General features: G+C 48.8%; 1 protein-coding gene and 1 pseudogene across 2 annotated transcripts in view; both read left to right on the top strand.

Moving 5' to 3' along the window:
- Positions 1-7,723: 7,723 nt before the first annotated feature.
- On the top strand, positions 7,724-8,149 carry LOC308277527 (small ribosomal subunit protein uS15-like; annotated as a pseudogene). Its single transcript has one exon. The product of its transcript is annotated as a small ribosomal subunit protein uS15-like (transcript).
- Positions 8,150-9,220: 1,071 nt separating this feature from the next.
- EFCAB8 (EF-hand calcium binding domain 8) overlaps positions 9,221-26,795 on the top strand; it is a gene marked incomplete at both ends in the record, with an annotated part of 48,577 nt that continues 31,002 nt past the window's right edge. The window contains 7 exons of the mRNA XM_080716532.1: positions 9,221-9,305; positions 9,463-9,581; positions 12,866-12,969; positions 17,195-17,330; positions 21,527-21,632; positions 24,942-25,026; positions 25,532-25,656. Of these exons, the coding sequence (XP_080572658.1) occupies positions 9,221-9,305; positions 9,463-9,581; positions 12,866-12,969; positions 17,195-17,330; positions 21,527-21,632; positions 24,942-25,026; positions 25,532-25,656 (760 nt within the window). The remainder of the gene's footprint in view (positions 9,306-9,462; positions 9,582-12,865; positions 12,970-17,194; positions 17,331-21,526; positions 21,633-24,941; positions 25,027-25,531; positions 25,657-26,795) is intronic.

Below are 26,795 nucleotides of genomic sequence, written 5' to 3'. Positions count from 1 at the left end.
TGAATTGTTCTTAGAACACTGCATGGCTTCCTAGGCCTCTTCTAATTGTGGTGTGTGTGTGTGAGTGACTGGGGATGGAACCCAGGGACATTCTACCTCTGAGCTATACCTCCAGCCCTATTTTATTCTTTTACTTAAAACAAGGTCTCACTAAGTTGCTGAGGCTAGCCTGAAACCTAATTCTTTAGGAAATGTGATCTTATTTTATTTTATTTTGTGGTACTGGGGATGGAAGCCAGGGGCATTCTACCTTGAGCTATACGTCCGTCCCTATTTTTTATTCCTTTTTTTTGGTGTGTGTGTGTGTAGTACTAGGGGTGGAACCCAGGGGCTTTTCTACCTCCAGGCTATACTCCTAGACCTATTATTATATTTTATTTGGAAACAGGGTCTCACTAAGTTGCTGAGAGCCTCACTGAGTAGCTGAGGCTGGCTTTGAACCTGTGAGATCCTCCTGTCTCAGCCTCCCAAGCGAGGGGATTACAAGCGTGTGTCACCACGCCCGGCTTTTTATTCCTTATTTTGAAAGAATGTCTCACTAAGTTGGAGAGGCCTCACTAAGTAGCACAGGCTTATCTGTGAACCAAAATCCTGTCTCAGCCTGCCAAGCACTGGGATTGCAAGCATGAGCCATCATGCTTGGTTTCCCTTTATTTTTAAATTATAATTATTATTTTGTGGTGCTGGGGATTAAACCCAGAGGCATTCTATCTTCTAAGTATACCCCCAGCCCTATTTTTATTTTTGTTTTAAAACAGGATCTTGCAAGGTTTCTGAGACATTTAAGTTGTTGAGGCTGGTCTTGAACCATGAGCCTCCTATTTCAGCCTCTCCAGGCAGGCATTAGACACTTGGTATTTTATTGTGGTGGTGGTGGTGGTGGTGTGTGGAAGTAACTGGGATTGAACTCAGGAGTACACTACCACTAAGTTATACCCCTAGCCTTTTTTATTTTTATTTTTTATCTTGAAACAGGGTGGTGCAACTTTCTATCGGGAAGGAAAGCTCAGTTGTCAACTCAAGGGAAGCTTAGGTCTCTATGGAAAGGGATGTTCGTCACATGCTTGCTCAAAGTGTCTCTGGACAGGGAGTAACCACCCTCCCCTTGGCCCAGTCTTCTTTCCCTCTTTTTTGTGGCCATGCTTGGTCAGCCTCCTACGTAGTCCTTACACAGATCAGAGTTAAAGCAACTGATTTCCCTATTTTAGGTCAAGACTAATGTCTTCTGAGGACTTAGAAGAGATCCCCCCACCTCAAAAGGTGAGTACTCCATCAGAATGAATAGAGAGGAGGGGCATTCCAGAGCCGCTCAGAGCATCAGCCATCGGTGTACACGTATCCTGGCCTCCGCACTGAGGTGCTAGGAATGGAGCCCAGGGCCTTCTACCTCCAGGATACACCCCAGCCCAATTTTATTTTATTCAGAATTTTTGTTTGTGGAACTGGAGATTGAGCCTAAGGACATTCTACCTTTGAGCTGCACCCCCTAGCCCTATTTTTTATTCTTTATTTTGGAACAGGGTGTCACTAAGTTGTAGAGGGCCTCACTAAGTAGCTGAGGCTGACTTTGAACCTGTGATCCTCCAGTCTCAGGCTCCCAAGTACAAGTGTGAACCATTACACTCAGCTCCAATTTTATTTTCTTTTTAAATTTGAAAATAGGGTCTCACTAAGTTGCTGAGAGCCTCACTAAGTTATTGAGGCTGGCTTCAAAACTGCAATAATCCTGTCTCAGCCTCCCAAGTATTGGGATTACAGGTGTTTATAACCATGCCTGGCTTTGCACTAGGTGTTTTGAACTGAGATATTTTCAGAGCCCAGCATAGTGGTGCACACTACTAATCCCAGTACTTTGGGAGGCTGAGACAGGAGAACCACGGGTTTGAGGATAGCCTCAACAAGTAGTGAGACTCTCATTAACCTAGGGAGACTCTGTTTCAGAATAAAAATAAAATAGGGATGGAAGTGTGCCTAGGACATAAAATGCCTCTGGGTTCAATCTCTAGTCTCTCTCTCTCTCTCTCTCTCTCTCTCTCTCTCTCTCTCTCACACACACACACACACACACACACACACACACACACACACACAAAATAGGGCTGGGGCATGGTGTAGCTCTGAGTTAAAATGCCTCTGGGTTCAATCCCTAGTACTCCTCCCATGCACACTGTTTTCAGGGTCAAGTACGCAACTTAAGTGTGCAATGTAAACAGGCTGTTTTTTTTTTTCTTTTTAAAATACTATAGCTGGGCCAGCACTGGAGCCTGCTGTGAGGCAAGGCCGGTGTCGGGGCCTCCGAGGCCGGGATCGGAGTCTGCTGAGGGGTTAGGCCGGCGCCGGGACCAGCGGCCAGCATCGTAGCCTTCTGTGAGGCAAGGCCGTTATTGAGGCTTCCAAGGCCGGGATCGCAGCCTGCCAAGGGGTTAGGCCGGTGACAGGGCCAGCGGCCGGCATTAGAGCCTTCCGTGAGGCAAGGCCACTATTGAGGCCTCCAAGGCCAGGATTGGAGCCTGCCGCGAGGCAAGGCCGGTGCCGGGGTATCGGAGGCCGGGATCAGAACCTGCCGAAGGGGTTAGGCCAGTGCAGGGGCCAGTGGTCGGCATCGGAGCCTTCCGTGAAGTAAGGCCGCTACTGAGGCCTCCGAGGCCTGGATCGGAGCCTGCCGAGGGGTTAGGCCAATGCCGGGGCCATCGGCTAGCATCGGAGCCTGCCGTGAGGAAGGCCGGTGCTGGTGCCTCTGAGGCCGGGATCGGAGCCTGCTCAGGGGTTAGGCCAGTGTCGGGGCCAGTGAGACCAGAATCGGGGCCTTCCATGAGGCAAGGCCGCTGCTTGAGCCAGAGAGGTCTGGATCAGTCCACCAGGTAGCCAGGCCACAACTGGGGCCGTCAAGAGTGGGATTGGTATTTGCAACGCGGCATGCACAGAGAAATATCGCAGAAAATAAAAACCAAATGCTTCCCCTAATCAGCAATAACTAGGAGGAAAGGGGCAACAGGAAGTGGTCAAGCTATAGAAAGGGTCCTATAGTGAAACAATTAAGGTGACCAATCAGAGGGTATGGAATAGGGGAGGATGGAGCCTCTTTAAAAAGCAGGAGGTACATAACATATGTATCAAAGTTAATCACCAAACAAGCATGGGATCGAGGGAGGGGGAGGGAATGGGATGGGGACTGGATGAGGGCTAATTGGATGATGTGTGCTTGTATATCCTCTCAAGTCTTGTATTCCAATGTGATGTATGATTACAATGCACCAATAAAAATAAAAATTAAAAAAAATACTATAGCCGGGCGTGGTGGCGCACGCTTGTAATCCCTGCGCTTGGGAGGCTGAGACAGGAGGATCGCACAGGTTCGAAGCCAGCCTCAGCTACTTAGTGAAGCTCTCAGCAACTTAGACCCTGTTTCCAAATAAAATATAAAATAGGCCTGGGAGTATAGCCCAGAGGTAGGAAGCCCCTGGATTCCACTCCCAGTACCACCAAAACTAACTAACTAACTAACTAAATATACTATATGAGGCTGGGCATGGTGGCGCACGCATTTGGGAGGCTGAGACCAGAGGACCGCGGTTCGTGGACAGCCTCGGCTACTTAGTGAGGCCCTCTGCAACTCAGTGAGACCTGGTTTCAAAAAATAAAGAATAAAAAATAGGGCAGGAGGTGTAGTTCGGAGGTTGAATGCCCCTGAGTTCTATTCCCAGACCCGCAAAAAAACAAACAAACAAACAAAACTATATGAAGATAAAAAAACTAACACCAGGCGTGGTGGCACAGGCTTGTAATCCCTGTGCTTGGGAGGCTGAGACAGGAGGATCGCACAGGTTCGAAGCCAGCCTCAGCTACTTAGTGAGGCTTTCAGCAACTTAGTGAGACCCTGTTTCCAAATAAAATATAAAATAGGTCTGGGAGTATAGCCCGGAGGCAGAAAGCCTCTGGGTTCCACCCCCAGAACCACACACACACACACACACACACACACACACACAGAAAATAAACAAACTATATGATAATTTTCATAATTTATTCTTTATCCAAATGCAACACACATGAGGCTATGCTTAATTAATTAATTTTTGTGGTACTGGGAGTGGGGCCCACAGACTTTCTACCTCCGGGCCATATTCCCAGGCCTATTTTGTGTCTTACTTGGAAACAGGGTCTCACTAAGTTGCTGAGAGCCTCACTAAGCACTGAGGCTGGCTTTGAACCTGCGCGATCCTCCTGTCTCAGCCTCCCAAGCACTGGGATTACAAGCCTATGCCACCACGCCTGGCTGAGGCTATGCTTAATTTAATCCAGCAAAGTTGTCCTAATGGTGAGATGGGCTATACTAATTGTTATCAAGCCAGATATATATTGAATATCTGGTAAAGTCATGGGCCTAGGTAATATAAACATAATAAAAAATAAGGTTAAGATAACATGCCCTTGCCTTCAAAAACTCACTATGAGATGAGTGAAAACAAGAGCTATCAGCTGGGTGTGGTGGTGCACACCTGCAGTTTCAATACTTGAGAGGCTTAAATAGGATTGCAGGTTCAAGGACAACGTCAACAATTTAACAAGACTCAGCAACCTAACAAGACCTACTGTGGGTGTAGCTCAAAGGCAGAATGCCCCTGGGTTCAATCTCTAGTAGCAACAAAAAAACACAACAACAACAACAACAACAAAAGGGCTAGCATTATGCCACATTTCTGGCGCTATCTGTGTGTTTAGGTGCCATTTAGGTCTCAACCACAACCCTGTAAATAAGAACTATGGGTCGCTTAGAAGTGATGTGATATGCCCTAGATAACATGGTTTCACTGGGGGTCCCGGCAGAACTCTAACCCAGAGCTCTGAGGTCTGCAGCCATGTACCTTCCCCACATCTGTGCACATGTGTAGATAGATACATGGCATGAGGGGCAGAAATGGACAAAGAGCCTGGGAATGTGGAGGTGGCGAAGGTGCTCCCATCTGGAATTTGGGGGGGAAAAGTTGAGGGGGTCAAGGAAGAGCCAAACCTTGAAGAATGGGCAGGAGTTCATTCTGGGGCAGATGGGCTGCATTGTGCACAGGGATGATGGCGTGAATAGAAATGGCACACTGGAGCTGCTCGTGGTGGCCCACGCTTGTAATCCCAGCTCTTGGGAGACTGAGAAAGGAGGATCACTGTTCACGGCCAGCCTCAGCTACTTAGGCTCTCCACAACTTCAAAAAGAAGCACACACACTTGCAATCCCAGTACTTGGGAGGCTGAGGCAGGAAGGAGGATCATAGGATCAAAGCCAGCAAGACTCTCAAGACTCTCAACAACTTAGCAAGACTCTGTTTCCAGATAAGAAATAAAATAGGTTGGGGTTAGTCTAGCGTAGAAGGAGGTAGAAGGCGTCTAGGTTCAATCTTCAGTTCCAAAGAGAGAGAGAGAGTTTGGAGTGGGGCAGGGATTGGGAGACAAGGATGTGTAGTAAATGGGTCCTAGTAAGAACCCACAGGAGGGACAGTAAGAAAGCAGGAATGCAGGGCGTGCTGGCGCATGCTTGTAATCCCAGCATTTGGGAGGCTGAGACCAGAGGATCCAGGTTCTCAGACAGCCTCAGTTACTTAGGCCCTTCGTGATTCAGTGAGACCCTGTTTCTTTCTTTTTTTTTTTTTTTCTTTTGGTGGTACTGGGGTTCCTGGAAGCCCTTCTATCTCCGGGCTACACTCCCAGACCTATTTTTACATTTTTATTTGGAAACAGGGTCTCCTAAGCCAGCGCGCGCGGCTGGCTTCGAACCTGTGCGATCCTCCTGTCTCCGCCTCCCAAGTGCGGGGATTACAAACGTGCGCCACCACGCCCGGGGACCCTGTTTCTAAATAAAGAATAAAAAATTGGGCAGAGGGTGTAGCTCAGAGGTCAAATGCCCCTGGGTTCCATCCCCAGACCCGAAAAAAAAAAAAAAAAAAAAAAAAAAAAGCATTGGAAGAAGAGGGAAGAGCTAAAGGTGGTGCTGAGGCTCTAGCTGGGGCCAGGTAAATGGCGAGAGGCTTGTCTGTTGTGCTCCTTTTGGTGGTCCTGGGGATTGAGCCCAGAGGCATTTGACCTCTGAGCTACATTCTCAGGCCTATTTTATTTTTATTTTGAAACAGGGTCTAAGTTGATGAGAGTCTCACTGCTTACTAAAGCTGTCCTCAAACTTGCTTTCCTCCTGTCTCAGCCTCCCAAGTACTGGGATTATAGGCATGCAGCACCATGCCCCACTTTTTGTTTTGTTTTGTTTTGAAACAAGATCTCACTGGGTTACTGAAAGTCTAGCTGAGTAACTGAGGCTGTCCTTGAATCTGCAATCCTCCTGTCTCAGCCTCCCAAGTACAGGCACCATCACGCCTGGCTACAATGTGGATTTGAAAAATATAAGCCGGGCGTGGTGGCGCACGCTTGTAATCCCAGCATTCGGGAGGCTGAGACCTGGAGGATCGCGGTTCGCGGACAGCCTCAGCTACTTAGTGAGGCCCTCTGCAACTCAGTGAGACCCGGTTTTAAAATAAAGAATAAAAAATAGGGCAGGGGGTGTAGCTCAGAGGTCGAATGCCCCTGGGTTCCATCTCCAGACCCGCAAAAAAAAAAAAAAAAAAAAAAAATTATTTATGGTGTTGGGGGACCAATCTCAGGGCCTCACATATGCTAGGTGAGTGCCCTATCACTGAGCTGTATCTCTAACCCTGTGGTATAGATTTTTCTTGATCTATTTACTTATTTATTATTTATTAATTAATTTATTTTTTGGTGGTACTGGGGTTCCTGGAAACCTTCTACCTCTGGGCTACACTCCCAGACCTATTTTTTTAAAAATATTTTTATTTGTAAACAGGGTCTTTTAAGCCACTGAGGCTGGCTTTGAACCTGTGCAATCCTCCTGTCAATGCCTCCCAAGCGTGGGGATTACAAGCGTACGCCACCACTCTTGGTGCCTTTCTTGATCTTTTTAGACTTAATAAATATTGACTTACTTGTTTCCATCAGGTGGTAATGTCACAACACTACTGAGCCTGTTCTTTACCAAAGATAAATCTTTAAGTAAGATGTACTAAAAAGTGTTTGGCTCAAGAAATTAACCCTCTCAGTTCCTGGTTCTTGCAGTCATATCTGTTCCAGTCTTCTACCTCAAGCGGATTCCAGGACAAGGTGGATCCCAGCTCCCAGAAGCAATCCACCACTCGTAGCCAAATTCCTGATACTCAGCCCAGTGCTCAGCCCAGTACTCAGCTGTTCACTGAGCTACACCTGGCAGATGTGGAGAAGATGTTTGAGGAGAGCATCGACTCAAATGGAGGTAAAGCCTCACTGTAGGCTCAGTCACTGCAACTTCTGCACAGGACCCACATGAAGGGTGTGTAGAGGGCCTAGACCTGAAAAGCATTTTTGTGTCTAGTTTAATCATTGTGTGTAAGTGGTGTAAGCATATTGGAGCTACCTGAGATCTAGCAAATTAAAAAAATACCCCTAGTACAAGTGTGTACCACCACACCTGGCTCTCAACCCCTTCTTTTTAGTTAATATGTCTTAGAGATATTTTCATATTAGTGTAAAAACAGCTTCCTCATTTTAACAAACTGGCCATGGTATTACTTGGGGGAAAGGAGATATTCCTCTTATTGATATAAGATAAGGAAAAATAGGATCATTTTTCTCTTCATCTTTTCATCTTCAAAGAGCCAGCTGAGGCTCTTTTTGCTGCCAGACCGCTGCCATCATGGGTCGCATGCAGGCTCCCGGGAAGGGCCCGTCCCAGTCGGCTCTGCCCCATGGCCGCAGCGTCCCCACCTGGCTCAAGTTGACGCAGATTTATAAACTGGCCAAGAAGGGCTAGCTCCCCCAGATGGGTGTGACCCTGCGGACTCACATGGTGCAGCACAGTGTTTTTTGTGATCAACAAAATCTTGAGACTCCTGAAGTCCAGAGAACTTGCACCTGATCTTCCTGGGGACCTCTACCATTTAATTAAGAGAGCAGTTGCTGTTCGAAAGCATCTTGAGAGGAACAGAAAGGATAAAGATGCTCAACTTCGTCTGATTCTGATTGCAGAACTTAACGATTGGCTCGTTATTAAAATACCAAACCGGTCCTTCCCCCAAATTGGAAATATGAGTCATCCACAGCCTCTGCCCTGGTGGCATAGATTTGTTTATGTACTCAAGCAATAAACTCATTGTTTAACTAAAAAACAAAAAAACAAAAAATCCAAAGAGCCAGCTGAGGTGGCTCATACCTATATCCCAGAAGGGTTGGGAGGTTGGGACAGGAAGATCACCGGTTTGATCAGTTTAGGGCAGTTTAGGGAGATCATGTCTCAAAAACATAAATAAATAAAGGGAGCTGGGATGTAGTTCAGTGTAGAATGCTCTTGAGTTCGATCCCTAGTACTTGAAAAAAAAAGAAAAGTCTTGGGGACGTGGACTCAGAGCATGGGGTTGCTACCATCTCAGGCTCCTGAACTGTCAGTCCTTGGCCCTGTTCTCTTTCTTGTTGGGCAAGTTGCTTTCTCTGAGCCTCCAGGCTTTTGTAGGTCTTTGAGGAAAACCCAAAGTTCTGAAGAGGAATGTCTCTCAGTCTCTCTGGAGGTTTTTTTGTTTGTTCGTTTTTGGGTTTTTTTTTTTGTATGTTTTTGTGGTACTGGGGATGGGACCAAGAGGCTTTCTACCTCCGATCTACACCCCCAGCCCTATTTTTTATGCTTTATTTTGAAACAGGGTCTCACTGAGTTGCAAAGGGCCTCACTAAGTAGCTGAGGCTGTCCGCGAACCGTGATCCTTCTGCCTCAGCCTTCCGAATGCTGGGATTCCAAGAATGCTGGTATTACAAACGTGCGCCACCACGCCCGGCTCTCTGGAGCTTTTGAAGGTGGAGAGAGGAGTCTGACTCCCTCCTCTCTCTGGAGGAAGCCCCCAGTGCTCATAGACTGTCATAGGACGTTCATCCTATTTTTGGAAAAACCACCAAGTGCCACTCAAAACGTGTAAGCCTCTTGGCCATAGCTTCAGATAAGCAAGATGCAATCCTTCTTTAAGCAAGGCATGTTTTTAACAGGATTTCAATTGTTTCTTAACCTAGTACAAATACTAGTAATTACTGCTATAGCACTATGCTGGATTACTTTATGAAAAGTGCAGAGTAGGAAGCCAGGTGTGGTGCCACACGCTTGTAATCCCAGTACTGGAGGTATGAAGGGAAGCTGGACAGGGCCAAGCAGATGACACTGGAGGTGCTGGAGGAAGGCAGCTTCTTACATCTCTTGCTGGGGCTGCCCCCCTGCATCTCCCTGCAGTGGTCCAGCGGCCGGTCATGGACAGGCATCAGAAAGTGCCTACATTGAAGCACCCAATCGATGTGGTCCTCTCCTTGTGGCCCCTCAGCGCCCATGCACATTGTGGCCCAGGGAAGGCTGAGTGACTTGTAACTAAGTACATGATGTTCTCTCTTCTCTCTTTGAAGCCCTGGACTTGAAAACTTTCATTAAGGCCATGAAGAAGCTACTGAGCAATGTGTCGGATGATAAGCTCGAGGCACTATTTTTAAAGATGGACTCAGACTGTAATGGCTTCGTCACCTGGGTGAGGAGGGTGTCCTTGCTGTCTTAGCTTCCTGTGGGGAGGCTGCAGGGTACAACCTTGACTGGCTGGTGGAGCACATGGAGGCTCGAGGATGGGGAGGAAGTCACAGCATCAGAAAACCTCCTGTGGGTTTTAGAATCAGCTGGGGGTCCTTGTCATGTGGAGGAATCCTTGGTGTCCCAGAGGGGTCCGTCCTGAGACTTCCATGTGTTGAGCTCATTGCAACTCACTCCCCTCCCGTGGTATAGAAATGTGGCCAGTGTTGATGGTGCCCTGCCAAGGGCTCTCCTGCACGTCAGCCTCTGGTCCAGCTTCAGGGATCCAAGTTGGTGCCACCACTCTCATTGCCCTCTGTGGCCACTTAGGAACAGGCAGACCTATGGCTGTTAAGCCAAAAATGTCCCGGTTTTATAGCACAACAATAGTAATAATTTTGTTTTTTTCTGATTCTATGTTCTACAGTGCTGGGTGTGGTGGAGCACGCCTATAATTCCAGTACTTGGGAGGCTGAGATAGGAGGATCGCGGGTTCCAGGCCAGTCTCAGCAACTTAATGAGATGGTGTTTCAAAATAAAAAATAAAATAAGGCTGGGGTATTTGCTCAGAGTTAGAATGTCCCTAGGCTCAATCCCCAGTACCACAATAAAATAAATAAATAAACAAACTAGCAAATAAATAAATGTATATTCTACAGTGAACACATAGCATTTAAGCATACAAAAATAGCCTGACATACTAAGGTAGTAAAGATGACAATAATTACAATAAGCACTCTATGTGTATGTGTGTGTGTGTGTATACGTATATATACATATGTACATATATATACCTATATATATATGTATTTACATATACACAAAAACATGTATGTGTATACGTATGTACATATATACATATATACGTATATATACATATATACATATATACATATATACATATATACGTATACACACACATTTTTTTTTTTTTTGCAGTACTGGGGATGGAACTCAGGGGTATTATACCTCTGAGCTACAGCTCCAGCCCTATTTTTTTATTCTTTCTTTTTTTGTGTGTGGGTCTGGAGATGGAACCCAGAGGCATTTGACCTCTGAGCTATACCCCCTGCCCTATTTTTTATTATTTATTTTGAAACAGGGTCTCACTGAGTTGTGAAAGGCCTCACTAAGTAGCTGAGGCTGTCCACGAACCGTGATCTTCCTGTCTCAGCCTTCTAAATGCTGGGATTACAAGCGTGCGCCACCACGCCTGGCTCTATGTATATTTTACTTAAGCCTCACAAGAACCCTATGAGTTAGGTGTTATTATTTACTCCCATTGACAGGTTGAGAACCTGAGGCATACAGAAGTGGGACTTGCCCAAGGTTGCAGAGCTAGCTAGTAGTTGAGCGTAGCATTCAAACCCAGAAAGTCTCCCAGGCCCATGTGTGAACTGACTCTGCATGCTTCTCACTTGGTTCAGGTATTCAAAATTTTTTAACTTTTATTTCTCAATATTCTATATAAAAAATGTCTTCCACATTCTCCACCATCCACAACATTTTTTTAATGTATGTGTGGAGCCGGGCGTGGTGGCGCACGCTTGTAATCCCAGCATTCGGGAGGCTGAGACCTGGAGGATCATGGTTCGCGGACAGCCTCAGCTACTTAGTGAGGCCCTCTGCAACTCAGTGAGACCCGGTTTCAAAATAAAGAATAAAAAATAGGGCAGGGGGCGTAACTCGGAGGTTAAATGCCCCTGGGTTCCATCCCCAGACCCGCAAAAAAAAAAAAAAAAAAAAAAAAAAAAAAAAAATGTATGTGTGGTGCTGGGAATTGATACCAGGAGCATTCTATCTTTGAGTTATTCTCCCAGCCCTATTTTATTTTTTATTTAGAAACAGAGTCTCACTAAAGTTGCTGAGGGCCTCACTTAGTTGCTGAGAAAGCCTTTAACCTGTCTGTAATCCTCCTGTTTCAGCCTCTCAAGTACTGGGATTACAGGTGCGTGCCATCACACCTGGCACCATTATTCTTTTCAGTAGCTCTTTTTGTGATTTTTAGTTTTTTTGCTAATGTGGGGCCTTGTTTCGTTGCCCAGGTTGGTTTTGAACTTGTGGGTTCACGTCATCTTCCTGCCACAATCTCCTGTCTAGCTGTGATGATATGCACCACCATACCTGGCTTCTCTTTCTTGGTACAGCTTCATCTGGTGGCTCATTTTGGTCCTGACAATATTTTCATGAGGCGGGTCAGTGGAGGATAGAGTTGCCCTTGTAGGTCCAGTTGTGGGTTCTCCCCTTTGTTAACTTAGTACTTGGGCAGTTCATACATTCTTACATGGGCCTCAGTCTTACCATCCACACAGTGGAGGTGAGTAAGGAGCTTTACCTGAGATGCCGTGTGTGGAAGTAAGACCAGCTGTACTTGGGATTAATGATGAAGTTGAGGAGGGGAAACGCTGCTTTGCTGTCTTCACAAATGCTGTGACTAGGCCTTTCTCATTGGTTTAGTCCGTTTTTTGTCACTGTGACCAAAATACCTGACAAGCACAGATTAGAGGAGGAAAAGTTATTGGATCACGATTTCAGAGCTTTCCGTCCATGTTCAGCTGGCTTGCAGGACAGAACAGCTTGATGGTGGGGCTTTAGGTAGTGGTAAAGAAAGAAAAGCTACGCTCATCTCATGACGGCCGGGAAGCAGAGTGAGGGAGGTTGGAGGGAGGTAGGAAGCAGCCAGGGACTGACAGACAGTCCCTGGCCAGGAATCCATTTGTTCCAGCCATTTCCCTATCTCTGAACCTGGCTAACTTGGCTGCATTGGCTAACATATGAGCTTCTCTGGGAGACTTGTTATGTATGTATGTATGAATGATTTATTTTTGTGGTACTGGGGATTGAACCCAGGGGCATTCTACCTCCAAGCTACACCCCAACCCTATTTTTTATTCTTTATTTTGAAACAGGGTCTCACTAACTTGTGGAGGGCCTCACTCAGTAGCTGAGGTTGGCCATGAACCTGTGATCCTCCTGTCTCAGCCTCCCAAGTACTGGGATTACAAGTGTGCACCACCATGCCCAGCTGTGGGAGACATTTTAAATCCAAACCATAACCCCCATATTCAATACTCAAGCATAGGTTTGTTGCTTGGCCACTTCCCCTGGTCATCCTCAAGAAGCAGCTCAGAGCTCCTGGGAAGAGTTTGGGAGAGAAGGGAAAGACACTGGAAACCAGATGGGCTCCTCAAAGCGCGTGTTAAAGTGGCCGTTAGCACCTCCCTTCCTTCCCTTGTCTTCCTGAGGCAGCCCAAGTATGTGGACTACATGATGCGCGAGTTCCAGGGGATGGAGAAGATTAGGAGGAGCCAGTACCGCCTGGAGTTCGAGCTTCCCATGAAGATCATCCCCCTGTAAGGAGCCTCTTCCCTGGACCTGGGCGTGTGGCTGGACGAGTGCTGGTGCAGCGCTGCAGCGGGTCCCGCTGAGTCCAGAGAGTCTCCTTGCTGGTGCCAGTTGGGGTCTGGCTCAGGCTGGGTGTCGGATGTCCTTTAGTTATTTCCACCCTCACAACCCTTCCGTGTGGATGAAGGTAGGTGGTTAGTCTCCATTTGCAGAGGAGGAAACGGAGGCTCAGAGAGGCCAAACGGCTTGCCTCAGGCCAACAGCGGAGGGGCGGGGCCACCAAGTGCTGTCTGTCTGTCAACGCTGTTCCTGAGGGCCAGTGCTGAGTAGGCCTGGCAGCTTCATCCCAGGGCACGGATGGCTGCATATGCGCAGTGGAGCTTTCCTCTGAAACCAGAGGGAGGAGATTGCTCCCCAGACCACGGCCACTGCAAGGCCTCAGCAGCCTGGCCCGGGGCCGGAGGCTGAGTCTGTCGTCACCTGTGTCTGACCTGTTGCTCACGCTTGCTGTGGCACCTTCGTCCACTGTGCTCACAGGACCTTAGGCTTGTGGGGGAGGAAAGTATCTTTTCAACTACTACCCATCTGAGGTTTATTGGCTGGAGCTCCTCTAACAGTAAACAGTTCTACAAAATATTTAATATGAGGTTTGCATTACAACAGCAGCCTTCCTAAAGAAAGGAAGACACTGAGAAGTATTTATTTATTTACTTATTTACTGTGGTACTGGGAGGTGGAACCCAGGGGCTTTCTACCTCTGAGCTTCACCTCCAGCCCTGTTTTATAATTTATTTTGGAAACAGGGTCTCACTAAGTTGCTGAGAGCCTCACTAAGTAGCTGAAGCTGGCTTCGAACCTGTGCAATCCTCTTGTCTCAGCCTCCCAAGCGCTGGGATTACAAGCGTGCGCCACCACACCTGGCTTCCTAAGAAGCACTTAAAACTTAATGAGTTTTTTTTTTTTTTTTTGGTGTGTGTGGTACTAGGGATTGAATCAGGGGTGTTCTACTTCCAAATTGTACCTCAGCCCTATTTTACTTTTTATTTTGAAATAGTCTTGCTATGTGGCTGAGGCTACTCTTGAACCTGAGATCCTCCTGTTTCAGCCTCCCAAGCACTGTGATTACAGGTGTGTGCCGCCACGCCTGACTATCCTGATTGTTTTTATGTGTAATTTGATGAAGAGTGGGGAAATAAGATGAAACAAAGGGGGTATGAGCTAAGTATAACTAACTGGGGGGTAGATTGGCAAGCCTGTTTGGATTCTTCTTTGTCTTTAGGACTTTATTTTTTGTAACACTGGGAATCGAACCCAGAGCGACTCTACCTCCGAGCTACAACCCCAAACCAATTTTATTTCTTATTTGGAAACAGGATCTCATTAGGTTGCTGAGAGCCATACTGAATTTCTAAGGCTGTCCTTAAACCTACGGTCCTCCAGTTTCAGCCTGCCAAGTACTAGGATTGCAGGTGTGCACCACCACACCCAGTTAGTCCTTGGGACTTTAGAGAAAAATATACTCCTTCTCTTCTGGTATGCAAAGGCCACTTCTCTCTCTCTCTCTCTCTCTCTCTCTCTCTCTCTCTCTCTCTCTCTCTCTCTCTGTCTCTCGTGGTGGTACTGGGGTTCCTGGAAGCCCTTCTACCTCTGGGCTACACTCCCAGACCTACTTTTTATATTTTTATTTAGAAACAGGGTCTCTTAAGCCAACGAGTCTGGCTTCGAACCTGTGTGATCCTCCTGTCTCGCCTCCCAAGCGCGGGGATCACAAGCGTGCGCCACCACGCCCGGCGGCCCAAAGGCCACTTCTCATATGACATCTTTTGAGCTCTTCAGGGGAAAGTAAAAAGAGAAAATCCCTCTTAAACACACTGCTCTTCAAGTTACTTCCGCTTCAGATATCTAAAATGCCAAGATGCCATATTTTAGAGTATCATGTCTCAAACCTGGAACCTTATCACCCTTTTCCTCTTTCTGTGCCATGGCCCTGTCTGACCCTATTCCGTGGGCTCCACCCTCCAAACTCACCAAGAACGAGAAACACTCTGTTGGGTCTGACTTACTGGCCCAGAGCAGACCTCCTGCATCCAGGGCTCTTGAGATGGCCTGCCTGTGAGCCCCCTGGTTCTTTCCTGGAGCTCACCATGGGTTAGAGCATCAGCTGCCTGGGGCACGTGGCTGGGGCCAGGGAGCCAGCCCCTGTGGTACAAGGTTTGGTGACCTACATTTGTGGCCCGGTTAGAAGGGGCTGTGGGTGAGTTTGTCCTCAGAGGATCCTATGCAGCCTGGAGTTAGTTTTTTATTTTCATTTTTTTTGAGGGTCTGGGGATGAAACCCAGGGGTATTTGACCTCCGAGCTATGCCCCCAGCCCTATTTTTTCTTCTTTATTTTGAAAAAGGGTCTCACTAAGTTACAGAGGGCCTCACTAAGTAGCTAAGGCTGTCCACGAACCATGATCCTCAAGTCTCAGCCTCCTGAATGCTGGGATTGCAAGCGTGCGCCACCACGCCCGGCTTGCAGCCTGGGGTTTGGTAGAAAAGGCAGCTTGTAAACAAAATTTGGTTGTGATTTAATTGAGGAGAAGCCAATAATTATGAACAATAAAATGTTTTATAACCATAATTTTGGAATTAACATTTTATTTAAAGTAGCCACACCTTTAATGGACATCCTATTTCTTTGAGACATTTAGATCTCAAGGGCATTTAAAGATCCTGAGATAAAAATGTCAAGAAGCTTAGCACTTATTTTTTCCTATTTATTCACTCAACCTACAAACCTGGAAAGCGTTTCCAGTTTGGTGGAGAATGTGGTCTTATACAATTTAGTCATGTTCATGAAAGGATAACTTGGAAAGCTGACTCACTTTTATGAGCTTGGGCCGAGTGCAGGCAGGCCTGGAGTGCAGGTGCTGCCGACGCGCAGATGGGAGACCGAGACCTCACTAGGATGGCCCTTCCCTCGCCGTCCTAACTTCAGTGCTCGCCTGTTGTATCTGTTCCTCATGGCCATTTGCACTGGTGGAAGTGGCAGAAATGGAAGTGAAGACTAGAGGGGCAACTGAGCTCATTCGTCACGATCTTTATGGCAGTGGGCTAGGACGGGAGGGGCGCATCTACTCTGCAAAGCTTGTAGCAGCAGTCACGTTTCATGATGCTGCGGGTTATTCTTAAGCCACGGGTCGGATCATGCCAAGGCTTGGAAAGGGCTCTGAGGCGGGTGAAGATGTCTGGGTTCTATTTCTAGCTCTGCGAGGACATAACTCCAGGAAGGTGGGTATCCCTGAGTTCTGTAGGGTGAGATAATGTTACCTGTCCTGCTAGGGAGTGAAGACTGGGCAGATAAAGTGTGAGAGTGTGCATGATGGCATGTCAAGAAGCCAAACGGCAGTGAACCATAGCCAGCTGGCTTAGCCAATTTCGAGGCCTCAGGGATGGAACCCGAGGGCATTCTACCTCGGAGCTATACCCCCAGCCCTAATTTTTATTCTTTGTATTCTTTATTTTGAAACCGAGTCTCACTGAGTTGCAGAGGGCCTCACTAAGTAGCTGAGGCTTCCGCAAACCACAATCCTCCTGTTTCAGCCTCCCAAATGCTGGGATTACAAGTGTGCGCCACCACGCCTGGCAGATGGTAGCATTTCTGAAGCATGCTGGGAAGGCTGTAAGGAGGCATTCTGCCAGGCCCAGTGTGTCCCAGGGGCTGTCTGCTGTGCTCAGTGCATGTCCTGGATGAAAAGCTGGGTTCACAGGGCCCTGATTCCTTACTGTCTCCTCGTCCACTCGCCTCATCCCCTCCAGCCTAGACCACTAGAGCAATCGCTAGAAAGTGTTAATTTTCAGGTTTGTCACAAGCCTCACTCTGCTGCCCTCTAAAGGCTGTTGCTCCTATAGAAGAAGCTTTGCAAAAGGCCTCTCTTCTCTGTCTCCTTGGCCCAGTCTCAGGATGAGCTTTCGGAGCCCCATCTCATTCCAGAATCATAGTTGGCCTCACACCTGTTAGGCAAGTGCTCTGCTACTGAGCCACACCCCCAGCCCCCCGGGGCTCTTTTCTTGTTGATCCAGTAGAAGTGTACTTGGAGGGGAGAGGCAGAGTCTCCTGGTACGCATGTGTGCGCTTGTGAGTGAGGCTGCCCCTGCTTGCCTTGGCCCTTGCTCCTCTGTGGCTCTTCGTTCTGATGCAGACACGCCCTCCTTTCTGAACCGTTTCTGCTTGCTTCTCACAATCCACAGGAATCACGGGTGTGAGATAATGAAAGTAGAGTTCTTACTCCAGCGATTCAAGAAGATCGGGTATTTTGTGACGGTGACCAAAGATGGAATCCTGCAGTTCTGGTCTGAATCCTTCTCGCTGATTAACTCCTTTATGGTGAGTGGGGCTGATGCATGAGAAGCACATGTGGATCGTAAGTGAAGAAGGTGACCTGAACCAGAGTGAGCTTACTCTTGGGGTTGGTGGTCTTAAGTACCCCGGACTTGCAGTCGCAGAACTGGGGCCGACATTCTGGCTTCACTGAGGGAGCCTCATGCCTCTCTCATGCTAGGGGGCCACTGGGTGTCCAGTGGACACCTCCAACGCTTGTCCAGAACCTGTCACTGTACCTTCCTCAGCCCATGAGGCTTATTTCTCAAGTCCCCATCTCAGCAAATGCCATCGCCATCTAGCAAGGCTCCTGTTCCGGAAAGCAGCCTGCTTTCCCTCCGCCATCACATGCATACTGTCTCCAAGTCCTGCTTGGAGACAACCAAGTCCAAACCCTATGAGCTCTGCAGCCAGACTGCCAGAGTTATACTCTCAGTTGCACCGCCTACCAGCTCTGGGACCCTGGCAAGGTACTGTGTAGCTCTCCAACCTCGGATTCTTCATCTATCAAAAGGGGCTTGCAGAGCCGGGCGTGGTGGTGCACACTTGTAATCCCTGCATTTGGGAGGCTGAGACAGGAAGATTATGGTTTGGAGACAGCCTCAGTTACTTAGGCCTTCTGCAACTTAGTGAGGCCCTTAATCGGGCTGGGGGTATAGCTCAAAGGTAGAATGTCCTTGGGTTCCATCCCAAGCACCACAAAAGGGGGGGGGGGCTTGCGGTAGTGTCCCTCATGGGGCTGTTGGAGGACTTAGTGACCGTATGTGAGTAGTGCTTGATCAGAGCAAGGCACTCAATAAGTACTCAATAAATAGTAGCCACAGCGTTGTGGTCTTTCTGCTGTCAGGACAGTCAGGGAAATCTGCTGTGTACGTGATGTTGCTAGGCTAGTCCAGGATCCTCAAGAGATGGATGAGAGCATGTTCTCCAGGGCTCTGCAGCAGGGCTGATGGAGATGGCTGCTGGCGGCTCGAGGGACCCATGCCTGCGACTGCCCAGTGACTCTCAGTTGCAGCAGTGGTCAGCCCTTGTGGGAGAGAGGCCTGGGTGGAACCAAGGTCCATGGAGGCTCTGTGACCTTAGTGGGTACGTTCCTGAGGCTTGGCTTCTGGCACACGCCATCCTCGTTTTTCTTTATATTTGTACTGGGGGAGAGTGCATTGTTGCCTGAGCTCCTGGTGGTGGCCACCTTGGTGCCCCTCAGGTGCCCAGGCCTGGGAGGGCTGAAGAAGACAGGAAGGCTCCTTGGAAAGGCTCAGCAGGCATGCAGCGTCTTCTTGGAGGATTTCTCTGGCGGGTGGACTTTAGCAAGGGTGAGTACCGTCAGCTTCCCAGTCCCATCAGTGAACATCCACCACATGCCCACTGCTATGCGGATAGGAGGTTCTGGAGCTCAGGCTTTAGTTTCTAACTGACCTTGGGCAAGTGCAAGGAAACTCCCTCGGGCTCCTGGTTTCTCATCTGCACCGTGTGGATAATTGAAGTTGCTGAGCTATGGGTGTGTGTGGGTTAGACCCCAGCCCTAGACATGGGAGAGGGTCTCGGGTTTCTAGTCCATTATTTTTACTGCCTGAGCCATTGGGCAGCTTGATCTGGGGAGCCTGAGAGCACAGGTCTCTGGTTCTGGGTCTGCGTTCTGATGAAACAGTCTACTCCTTGCCTACTGGAAAGAATGTTCTACTAGTCTTGAGTATCCATCCAGAGGAGCCACTTCCCAACACAGGCCCCTCTTTCAGATCATACTTCTTTCTGCAGCTGAGAGCTGCTGATATTATCATGTAGTAAAATACAGACTCCTTATGTGGCTTTACCTAACTCACCTCTTATCCTCCTTCAACCTCCAGCCTGTTGGGCTGGCCTCCGATCTGGCAGGTGTGTGTGTGTGTGTGTGTGTGTGTGTGTGTGTGTGTGTGTGTGTGTTGTGTGTGTGTTTGCCAGAGATTGATGCCAAGGCCATTCTACCTCTGAGCTATACCCTCATCCCTATTTTATTTTTCACTTGGAACCAGAGTCTTGCTAAGTTGCTGAAAGCCTTGCTAAATTTCCGAGGCTGGATTTGAATCTGAGACCCTCCCGCCTCAGCCTCCCAAGTGCTGAGATTACAGGCATGTGCCATCATGCCCCCTCCTTTAAAAAACATATATATGTAGGTGTGGTGATGTACACTTGTAATCCCAGTACTTGGGAGACTGAGACAGGAGGATCGCAGGTTTGTGGTCAGTCTCAGCTACTTAGTGAGGCCCTCCACAACTTAGTGAGACCCTGTTTCAAAATAAAGAATAAAAAATGGGGCTGGGGGTGTAGCTCAGAGGTAGAATCCCCAACTCCACACACACACACACACACACACACACACACACACACATATATATATTATGCTATATATAAAAATATACATACACACATATATAAACTGGGGATTAAATCTCTGAGTTGTACTCTCAGCCTTTTTAATTTTTTATTTTGAATTGGATAGTGTTTGGTTGTTTAGGGTCTTGCCAATTTGCTGAGACTGATCTTAAACCTGTGATCTCCTGCCTCAGCCTGGCAAGTGCTAGGATTATGGGTATGCACCACCACTCCTGGCTAGCAGCTCTCTTTTGCTGACATGACTTTGCTCATGTCATGGATTCCCCACTTGCAGTGCCCAGATTCCATCTGTGTAGATGGTATGTGAAACTGTTCCCAGAGTGCACCGGGCACGGGCACCTTACTAGAAGCCTTAGCTTCCAGTATTCAGTTAATTCCTCACAACCTTGTGGAACAAATACCATTAATAAGCACTTTGACTAGGTGGCACCTGCAGATGCTGGAAACTGTCAGGCATATGGAGAGGAGACAGTGGAAAGCCAGCCTCCTTTCCTCTGGCCCCAATTCCTCTCTCTGGAGATATCTGTTGTGAACAGTTGGGTTACTATTCCATGGATAGCCTATATATATTCCCCTTCCTACTTTCTTTTAAAATAAAAGATGGGGAGCCGGGCGTGGTGGCGCACGCTTGTAATCCCAGCATTTGAGAGGCTGCGACAGGAGGATCGTGGTTTGCGGACAGCCTCAGCTACTTAGTGAGGCCATCTGCAACTCAGTGAGACCCTGTTTCAAAATAAAGAATAAAAAATTGGGCTGGGGGTATAGCTTGGAGGTAGAATGCCCCTGGGTTCTATCCCCAGTCCTGAAAAAATAAATAAATGAATAAAATAAAAGATGGGAGCCAGGCGTGGTGGCACATTTCTGTAATCCCAGTACTTGGGAGGCTGAGACAGGAGGATCGCAGGTTTGAGGACTGCCTCAGTAAGTAGTGAGACTCTCATCAATCTAGCTAGACTCTGTTTCTGAATAAGAAATAAAATTGAGCTGGGGGCATAGCTTGAGGGTAGAATGCCTTTGGGTTCAATCCCTAATACCACACACACACACACACACACACACACACACACACACACACACACACAGAGTATCACAATATACTGCTGCTTTCTACCTTGCTTTTTTTGTTGTTGTTTTACTGGGGATTTAACCCAGGGGCACACTGCTAGTTCTTTTATTTTTTTTGTTTTGAAACAGGGTCTTGTTAGGTTGCTGAGAGTTGTATTGCTACATTGCCGAGGCTGTCCTTGAACCTGTGATCCTCCTGGCTCAGCTTCTCGAGTACTGGGATTCCGGTGTGCACCGCCACGCCTGGCTACCTTGCTTTTCACTTAATAACAAACACAGCAGCTCTCTTCGTTAGTAAGTGTATAGCCCCCTTGTCCTTAGTGTCCAGGTGGTGTCCCATGCCATCCACTTGTGTCCCTTGTCATCACAGCAGTGCTGCAGGGCCTGCCCTTGCACACAGATACATCCATGGGTGTGACTCCTGGATCCAAAGATGTCGATCAATCTTGTGAAACTACTCTAAAAAGGGGTTGTGAAAATGGATGTTCTATAAATCCATTTTATAGATGAGGAAACTGAGACTCAGAAGTTACGGAGTTCTTCAAGGCCCATCATGAGTAGTTGGTTGTATACCGGGCTCTGTACCAGCTCTGCTCCTGCTCCAGGGCCTTGTGCGGCAGGAGCGGTTCGCACACCCTGTGCTGCTGGGTGCTCTGCTCGGTGACTCCCACGGCTCAAGCCTCCTCTCCTCTCCTCTCCTCTCCTCTCCTCTCCTCTCCTCTCCTCTCCTCTCCTCTCCTCTCCTCTCCTCTCCTCTCCTCTGCCAGCTTCACCAGAGCCGGCATCCCCATGACCAGCAGATGTGGGTCACCAGCGTGGTGTGCATGTACAACATGAACCTCCTTGCAGTTTCATCTACTGAATTGAAGATAGGTGAGTCCGCGGGGGCCGCCGGGCCGGCGCGCAGCCACTGGGAGCCATGCGCTTGTACTTTGGAGAGGTCTGTTGGCTGAGCCGCCATGAGCATGGATGAGAGCGCCTGGGAGTGTTGGGGGAGAGGCCTTAGCCATCAGAGATGTGGAGTGAGGGGCTGCTGAGCTCTAGGTGCACCTGGGGATGGAGGGGACTGGCTGCTTGCTTGTGTTGTTGGCTACCCAGCCTCATTTGGTAGAGAATGCCGAATGAATGCGTGAATGTTGGAGACCACAGCCATTGGTCTACAGCCTGACTCAGCCTCCTCTCCTTTGCCATTCCAGGGGAGACCTGCTTCATCTCTCAGCTGAATAGCTCTGGAGCCTCTTTTTGCTTGCCATACTTCCTCTTAAGGTCCATGTAGCATCCAGGATGAGCTTTAATAAAGCCCTCTGCAGGGCAGAGAGCTTTTTTTTTTTTTTTTTAGGGGGGGGTATCTGGGGATGGAACCCAGGGCATTCGCTATACCCCCTGCCCTATTTTTTATTCTTTATTTATTTTGAAACAGGGTCTCACTAAGTTGCAGAGAGCCTCACTAAGAGGCTGAGGCTGTTCTCTAACCACAATCCTCAGGTCTCAGTCTCCCGAATGCTGGGATTACAAGCATGTGCCAACATACCCGGCCGCAGAGAGCTTTGAACTCGCCCTCAGTGCTCTTGGCATGGTGGGGGATCCTGCTGTGGTGCAAGGCTTTGGCCCCTGCTGACTCCACCCTCTTCTCCTCAGGCTTGTGTGGAGGCCTGGGCCTTCTCTGAATGGGCACTATGGCTTCTCTCCATGGGCTGTCTCCCACCTGCACCGTTCACAGCTTCTGATTGTCCTTTGGGTTTTATTTCAGATGTTGCTTTTTTATTATTTTTTTGTAGTACTTTTTTGTGGCACCTTTTTTTTTTTCAGTACTGGGGATGGAACCCAGGGGCATTCTACCTTTGAGCTATACCCCAGCCCTTTTTGTGGTACTTTAGATTGAACTCAGGGGCATTCTAACTCTGTGCTACACCCCAGCCCCATTTTTTAAAAAAAATTGGAGACAAACAGGGTCTTGCTAAGTTACTGAGGGTCTTGGTAAGTTGCTGAGGCTGGCCACAAACCTACGATTCTCCTGTCTCAGCCTCCCAGGTACTGAGGTTACAGGCCTGTGATACTATACCCAGCTATAATCATACATTTCCCTTCCTTCTTTCCTTCCTTCCTCCTTTCCTTTCTTTCTTTTTGTGGTACTGGGGATTGAATCCAGTACCCAAACCCTCCAAAATGCTCTCGTCTTTGCTGATGATCAACGGTTTTCTCTGTCCCATACAACTTATCCTTATAATGAGGTTAACATCGATTAAACACCTACTGTATGTCAGGTGCTATGCTAGGAGCTTTACACCTAAATATTAAGCCATACATGTCACCCTGGAGGTGTGTATTATTGGCCCTTTTTTTTGTGGGTCTGGGGATAGAACCCAGGGGCATTCTACCTCTGAGCTACACCCCCAATGCTATTTTATTTTTTACTTCGAAGTTAGGTCTTGCTAGATTGCTGAGATTGTCCTCAAGCCTGCAGTTCTCCAGTCTCAGCCTCCCAAGTACTGGGATTACAGGCCTACGCCATCACACCCAGCTGTAATCATATGCTTCTTAGTGTGATTCTTTCTTTTTTTTTTTTTTTTTGGTGGTACTGGGGGTGGAACCCAGAGGCTTTCTACCTTTGGGCTATACTCCCAGACCTATTTTATACTTTATTTGGAAACAAGGTCTCACTAAGTTGCTGAGAGCCTCACTAAGTAGCTGAGGCTGGCTTTGAACCTGCGTAATCCTCCTGTCTCAGCCTCCCAAGGGCGGGGATTACAAGCGTGCGCCACCACGCCGGCGTGTGATTCTTTCTTTGGTCTCCTCTTCTAGGCTGGAAGCTCCCTGCTTCAGACCCTGCAGCTGTGTCCTTTTCTGTCTCAGTGCTTGGCACCTCCTAGACACTCAGCGGCTGTTGAGTGGGAGCGTGGATGTGAGTGACTGAGGTCCAGTGGAGAAGCCGTGTAAGGCGGCCAGGGAAAGGAGATTAATGTGGTCAGCTGCAGCCTCTGGTGCAAAGCTCAGTGGGAGGACAAACAGCAGCTGTTTTGGGATATGCAAAGTCTGTTCTGCCTTTATGTAGGTGTGTATGGCTTTGGGCAAATACTTTAATACTGAGTGCCTCAGTTTACCCAGAGATTAAAATAGGACCAATAAGCTGGGTGTGGTGACTCACGCTTGCAATTCCAGCATTTGGGAGGCTGAGACTGGAGGATCACAGTTCATGGACAGCCTCAGCTACTTACTGAGGGAGGGTCTGGCTCAGGACAGCAAGGGGAGGGGTGAGGCTTTGGGAAGCCATGTCTATAATCTATTCCTCATACTGTGCCTGTGTAGAATCTGCTTACCTGGTCTCTCTCCTGTCGGGGTTTTTGTCAGCAGGGCTGATGGCTCTGTGCCTGGGCTAATTTCTGCCTGTTCCCAGCACCTAGAGGGGTGGCTAGAGAGAACACGGATAGGCTAGCTGAAGCCAGAGGGGACAGAGGCATCGAGCGACCAGCAGTGCTCCACCATCTGCTTGTCACAGCCACGGTCACTCAGCAAGTACCCACAAGAGCCCTCAGTGCTGTGCTAAGTACTCAGGATACCACAGGGTGCCAGATAGACATGTTTCCTGCCCCCATAGAGTCCACACTCCAGAAAGAGATACAAACTTTATTGCCCAAACAAAACAAAAAATTAATTAGAGGTTGAGGTAAGTACCATGAAGGAAATAATAAGGAACCAGCCAGAGAATGAAACCAGGGTCCTCGTCTAGGTGAGGAAGGTCTTGCTGAGGAAGGGACATTTGAGCTGGTCTTGAGGAGTCCAGGAGTGTTCCAGGTGGAGGGGACAGCGAGCGGGGAGGGCCTAAGTGGGCTGTGCTTGGTGTGTGTGCAGAGCTGAAGGGCCAGGGCGAGGGCGGCAGACCCAGGGGAAGGAGAGGTGCGTGCTGGCCAGGTGGGAATGAGATGGGGCTGTGGAGGTCCGCAGCTCCCACCACACAAGCCTGCAGGCTGAAGCTGGACACTGGGGGCCTATTCAAGGCACAGTGGGAAGCTGTTGGGGCTTGCAGTGGGGTCCTGGCTTGTGGGTTACTCTAATCAGCTGCCTCTGGTTTTCTCAGGGAAAGAGCTGTGAAGGCTGGAGATCCTATGGGGAGTGCAGTGAGGCTGCCCGCCATCACCAAACACCCCAGGCCCATGTGTGCCTTCTCTTCTGTCTCTTTCCCAGATTTCTTTGATATTAGCAACCATAAATGTGTGCGGGCCTTCACCTTTAGTGATCTGGACAGCTGTGTCCTGGTCATGGACTACTGGTGAGTCTCATGGGAGATGGGTGCAGGGTTTTGATAGCTACTGTATTGCTGTGGGGAGGGGCTTCTAGGACCCCAGAAGGCATCCCTAGGGATGGGTCTGGAAAGATCTTCTCTGCCCTGGCTTTGAGGCCCATAGCCTCTGCCTGTCAAGCTGCCTCTCTCCAGGGGTCGCTTCTATGGTCACTCTGGCTATGGAGTTGTCATTGCTTTTCTCCCTCCTCCACCCAGACAGACATCAAGCCCTGGCCAAGGCTGGTCCCCTGTGACTGAGGACCACTGTGGCTCTGGGAAGGTCATGGATTATAGGGAAGGGTGGCTTGGCAGAGAGCAGTCGGAGGACTAAGAATGAATTTTGGCTTACCATTAGTCTGGATCTGGGCCGCCAGCCCCGTGTTTGACAGCTTGACAAGGCTGGAAAGTCTGATCCTAAGGTGGAGGAACAGCAAGAGGGTGGATGGTGGGATGGCCAGAGGTTCCCCATCCCCTTACCTCCATGTCTCCCCAGGTCTGACTATCACAGAGGTGTGTTCTGCTATGGTGACACCAAGGGCAACATCATCATCTTCGTCTCTGAGAATGTGACCAGTGGGATGTTCAACCCCCGCATCCTCCCCAGAGCCTCCAAATGGGGTAACTAAGATGCTCAGGAATGGGGCAGGGCCCTGGGGAGAGGGCAGAAGCAGTGTGGAGCTGACTCTGGCCCAGGGCAATCTCTTCCTCTGGGAAGGTGGTCCAGGCGCCCACAGGCTGAGTGGCTTGTGGGAGAGGGGGTGATAGGAAGACATCAAGACCATGAGGGTTGAAAAGAAAGGCAGTCTTTGCCCTCGAGAATGAAGCATGTTGGATGTGACCTGGGGAAGATGTCGCCCTCCTGCCCTCTGAGACCCAGGATAGTGCAACTTCCTTGAATGCCTGGGAGGCTGCTTCACCCTCTTTGGCTTCAAGCTAACCTTGGGTGGGCAGGGTGGAGAGGCCCTGGAGGCAGCTCTGTGGGGCCTGGAGGCCTGTCTGACTTGGTAGGAACATGAGTCAAGGCAGCCAAGCTTGTTGAGCCAGCTGTGCGCTGAGTACTTTGTGGCCCACCTCCTGTAATCTCACCCACTACCAAGAGGGAGTGGCTGTTTTAACACTCCCTTAATAGGGGAGGGTTGGCAGCCAAAGCCACTTGCACAAGCCCTGCAGCTGTTGGTTGGTGGTTGAGATCTGGAGCTAACCCATCTATCCAGAGTCTACACTTTTTTTTTTTTTTTTTGGTACAGGGGATGGAACCCAGGGACATTTTACCTCCGAGCTATAACTCCAGAGCCCTATGTTTTATTCTTTATTTTGAAACAGGGTCTCACTGAGTTGCAAAGGGCCTTGCTTTTAAGTATCTGAGGCTGCCTGTGAACTGTGATCCTCCTGTCTCAGCCTCCCGAATGCTGGGATTACAAGCGTGCGCTACCACGTCCGGCTGGACTCTACACTTTTGACCTCCTTTTGGACCATGTGCCATGTTGACTAAGTAGCCATTTGGTGCTGCTTTGACAAGGGCACTAGGTTCCCAGCAGCCACAGGACCTGGATCATGGTCAGAATAGAGCCTGGCATGCACAGTTTTGGGCCTCTGGACCCAACACACCTATCAGGAGCCTAGGCCATCAGGAATCCTGCCCATAGAGACACTGACTCCTGCCCCATCTAGGACCCCACAGCTGCCCCTTGGGCTTCTAGCCAGATCTCCAAAGTTTCCAGGCCTGGGTATCCCCATCCCCCTGCTGACTTGCTGGG

This window comes from Muscardinus avellanarius (genome assembly GCF_963383645.1).
Source record: "Muscardinus avellanarius genome assembly, chromosome: 19".
Taxonomy (NCBI): Eukaryota; Metazoa; Chordata; class Mammalia; order Rodentia; family Gliridae; genus Muscardinus; species Muscardinus avellanarius.
The sequence above is the reverse complement of the archived record's forward strand: the minus strand, read 5'-3'. Positions and strand labels throughout refer to the sequence as shown.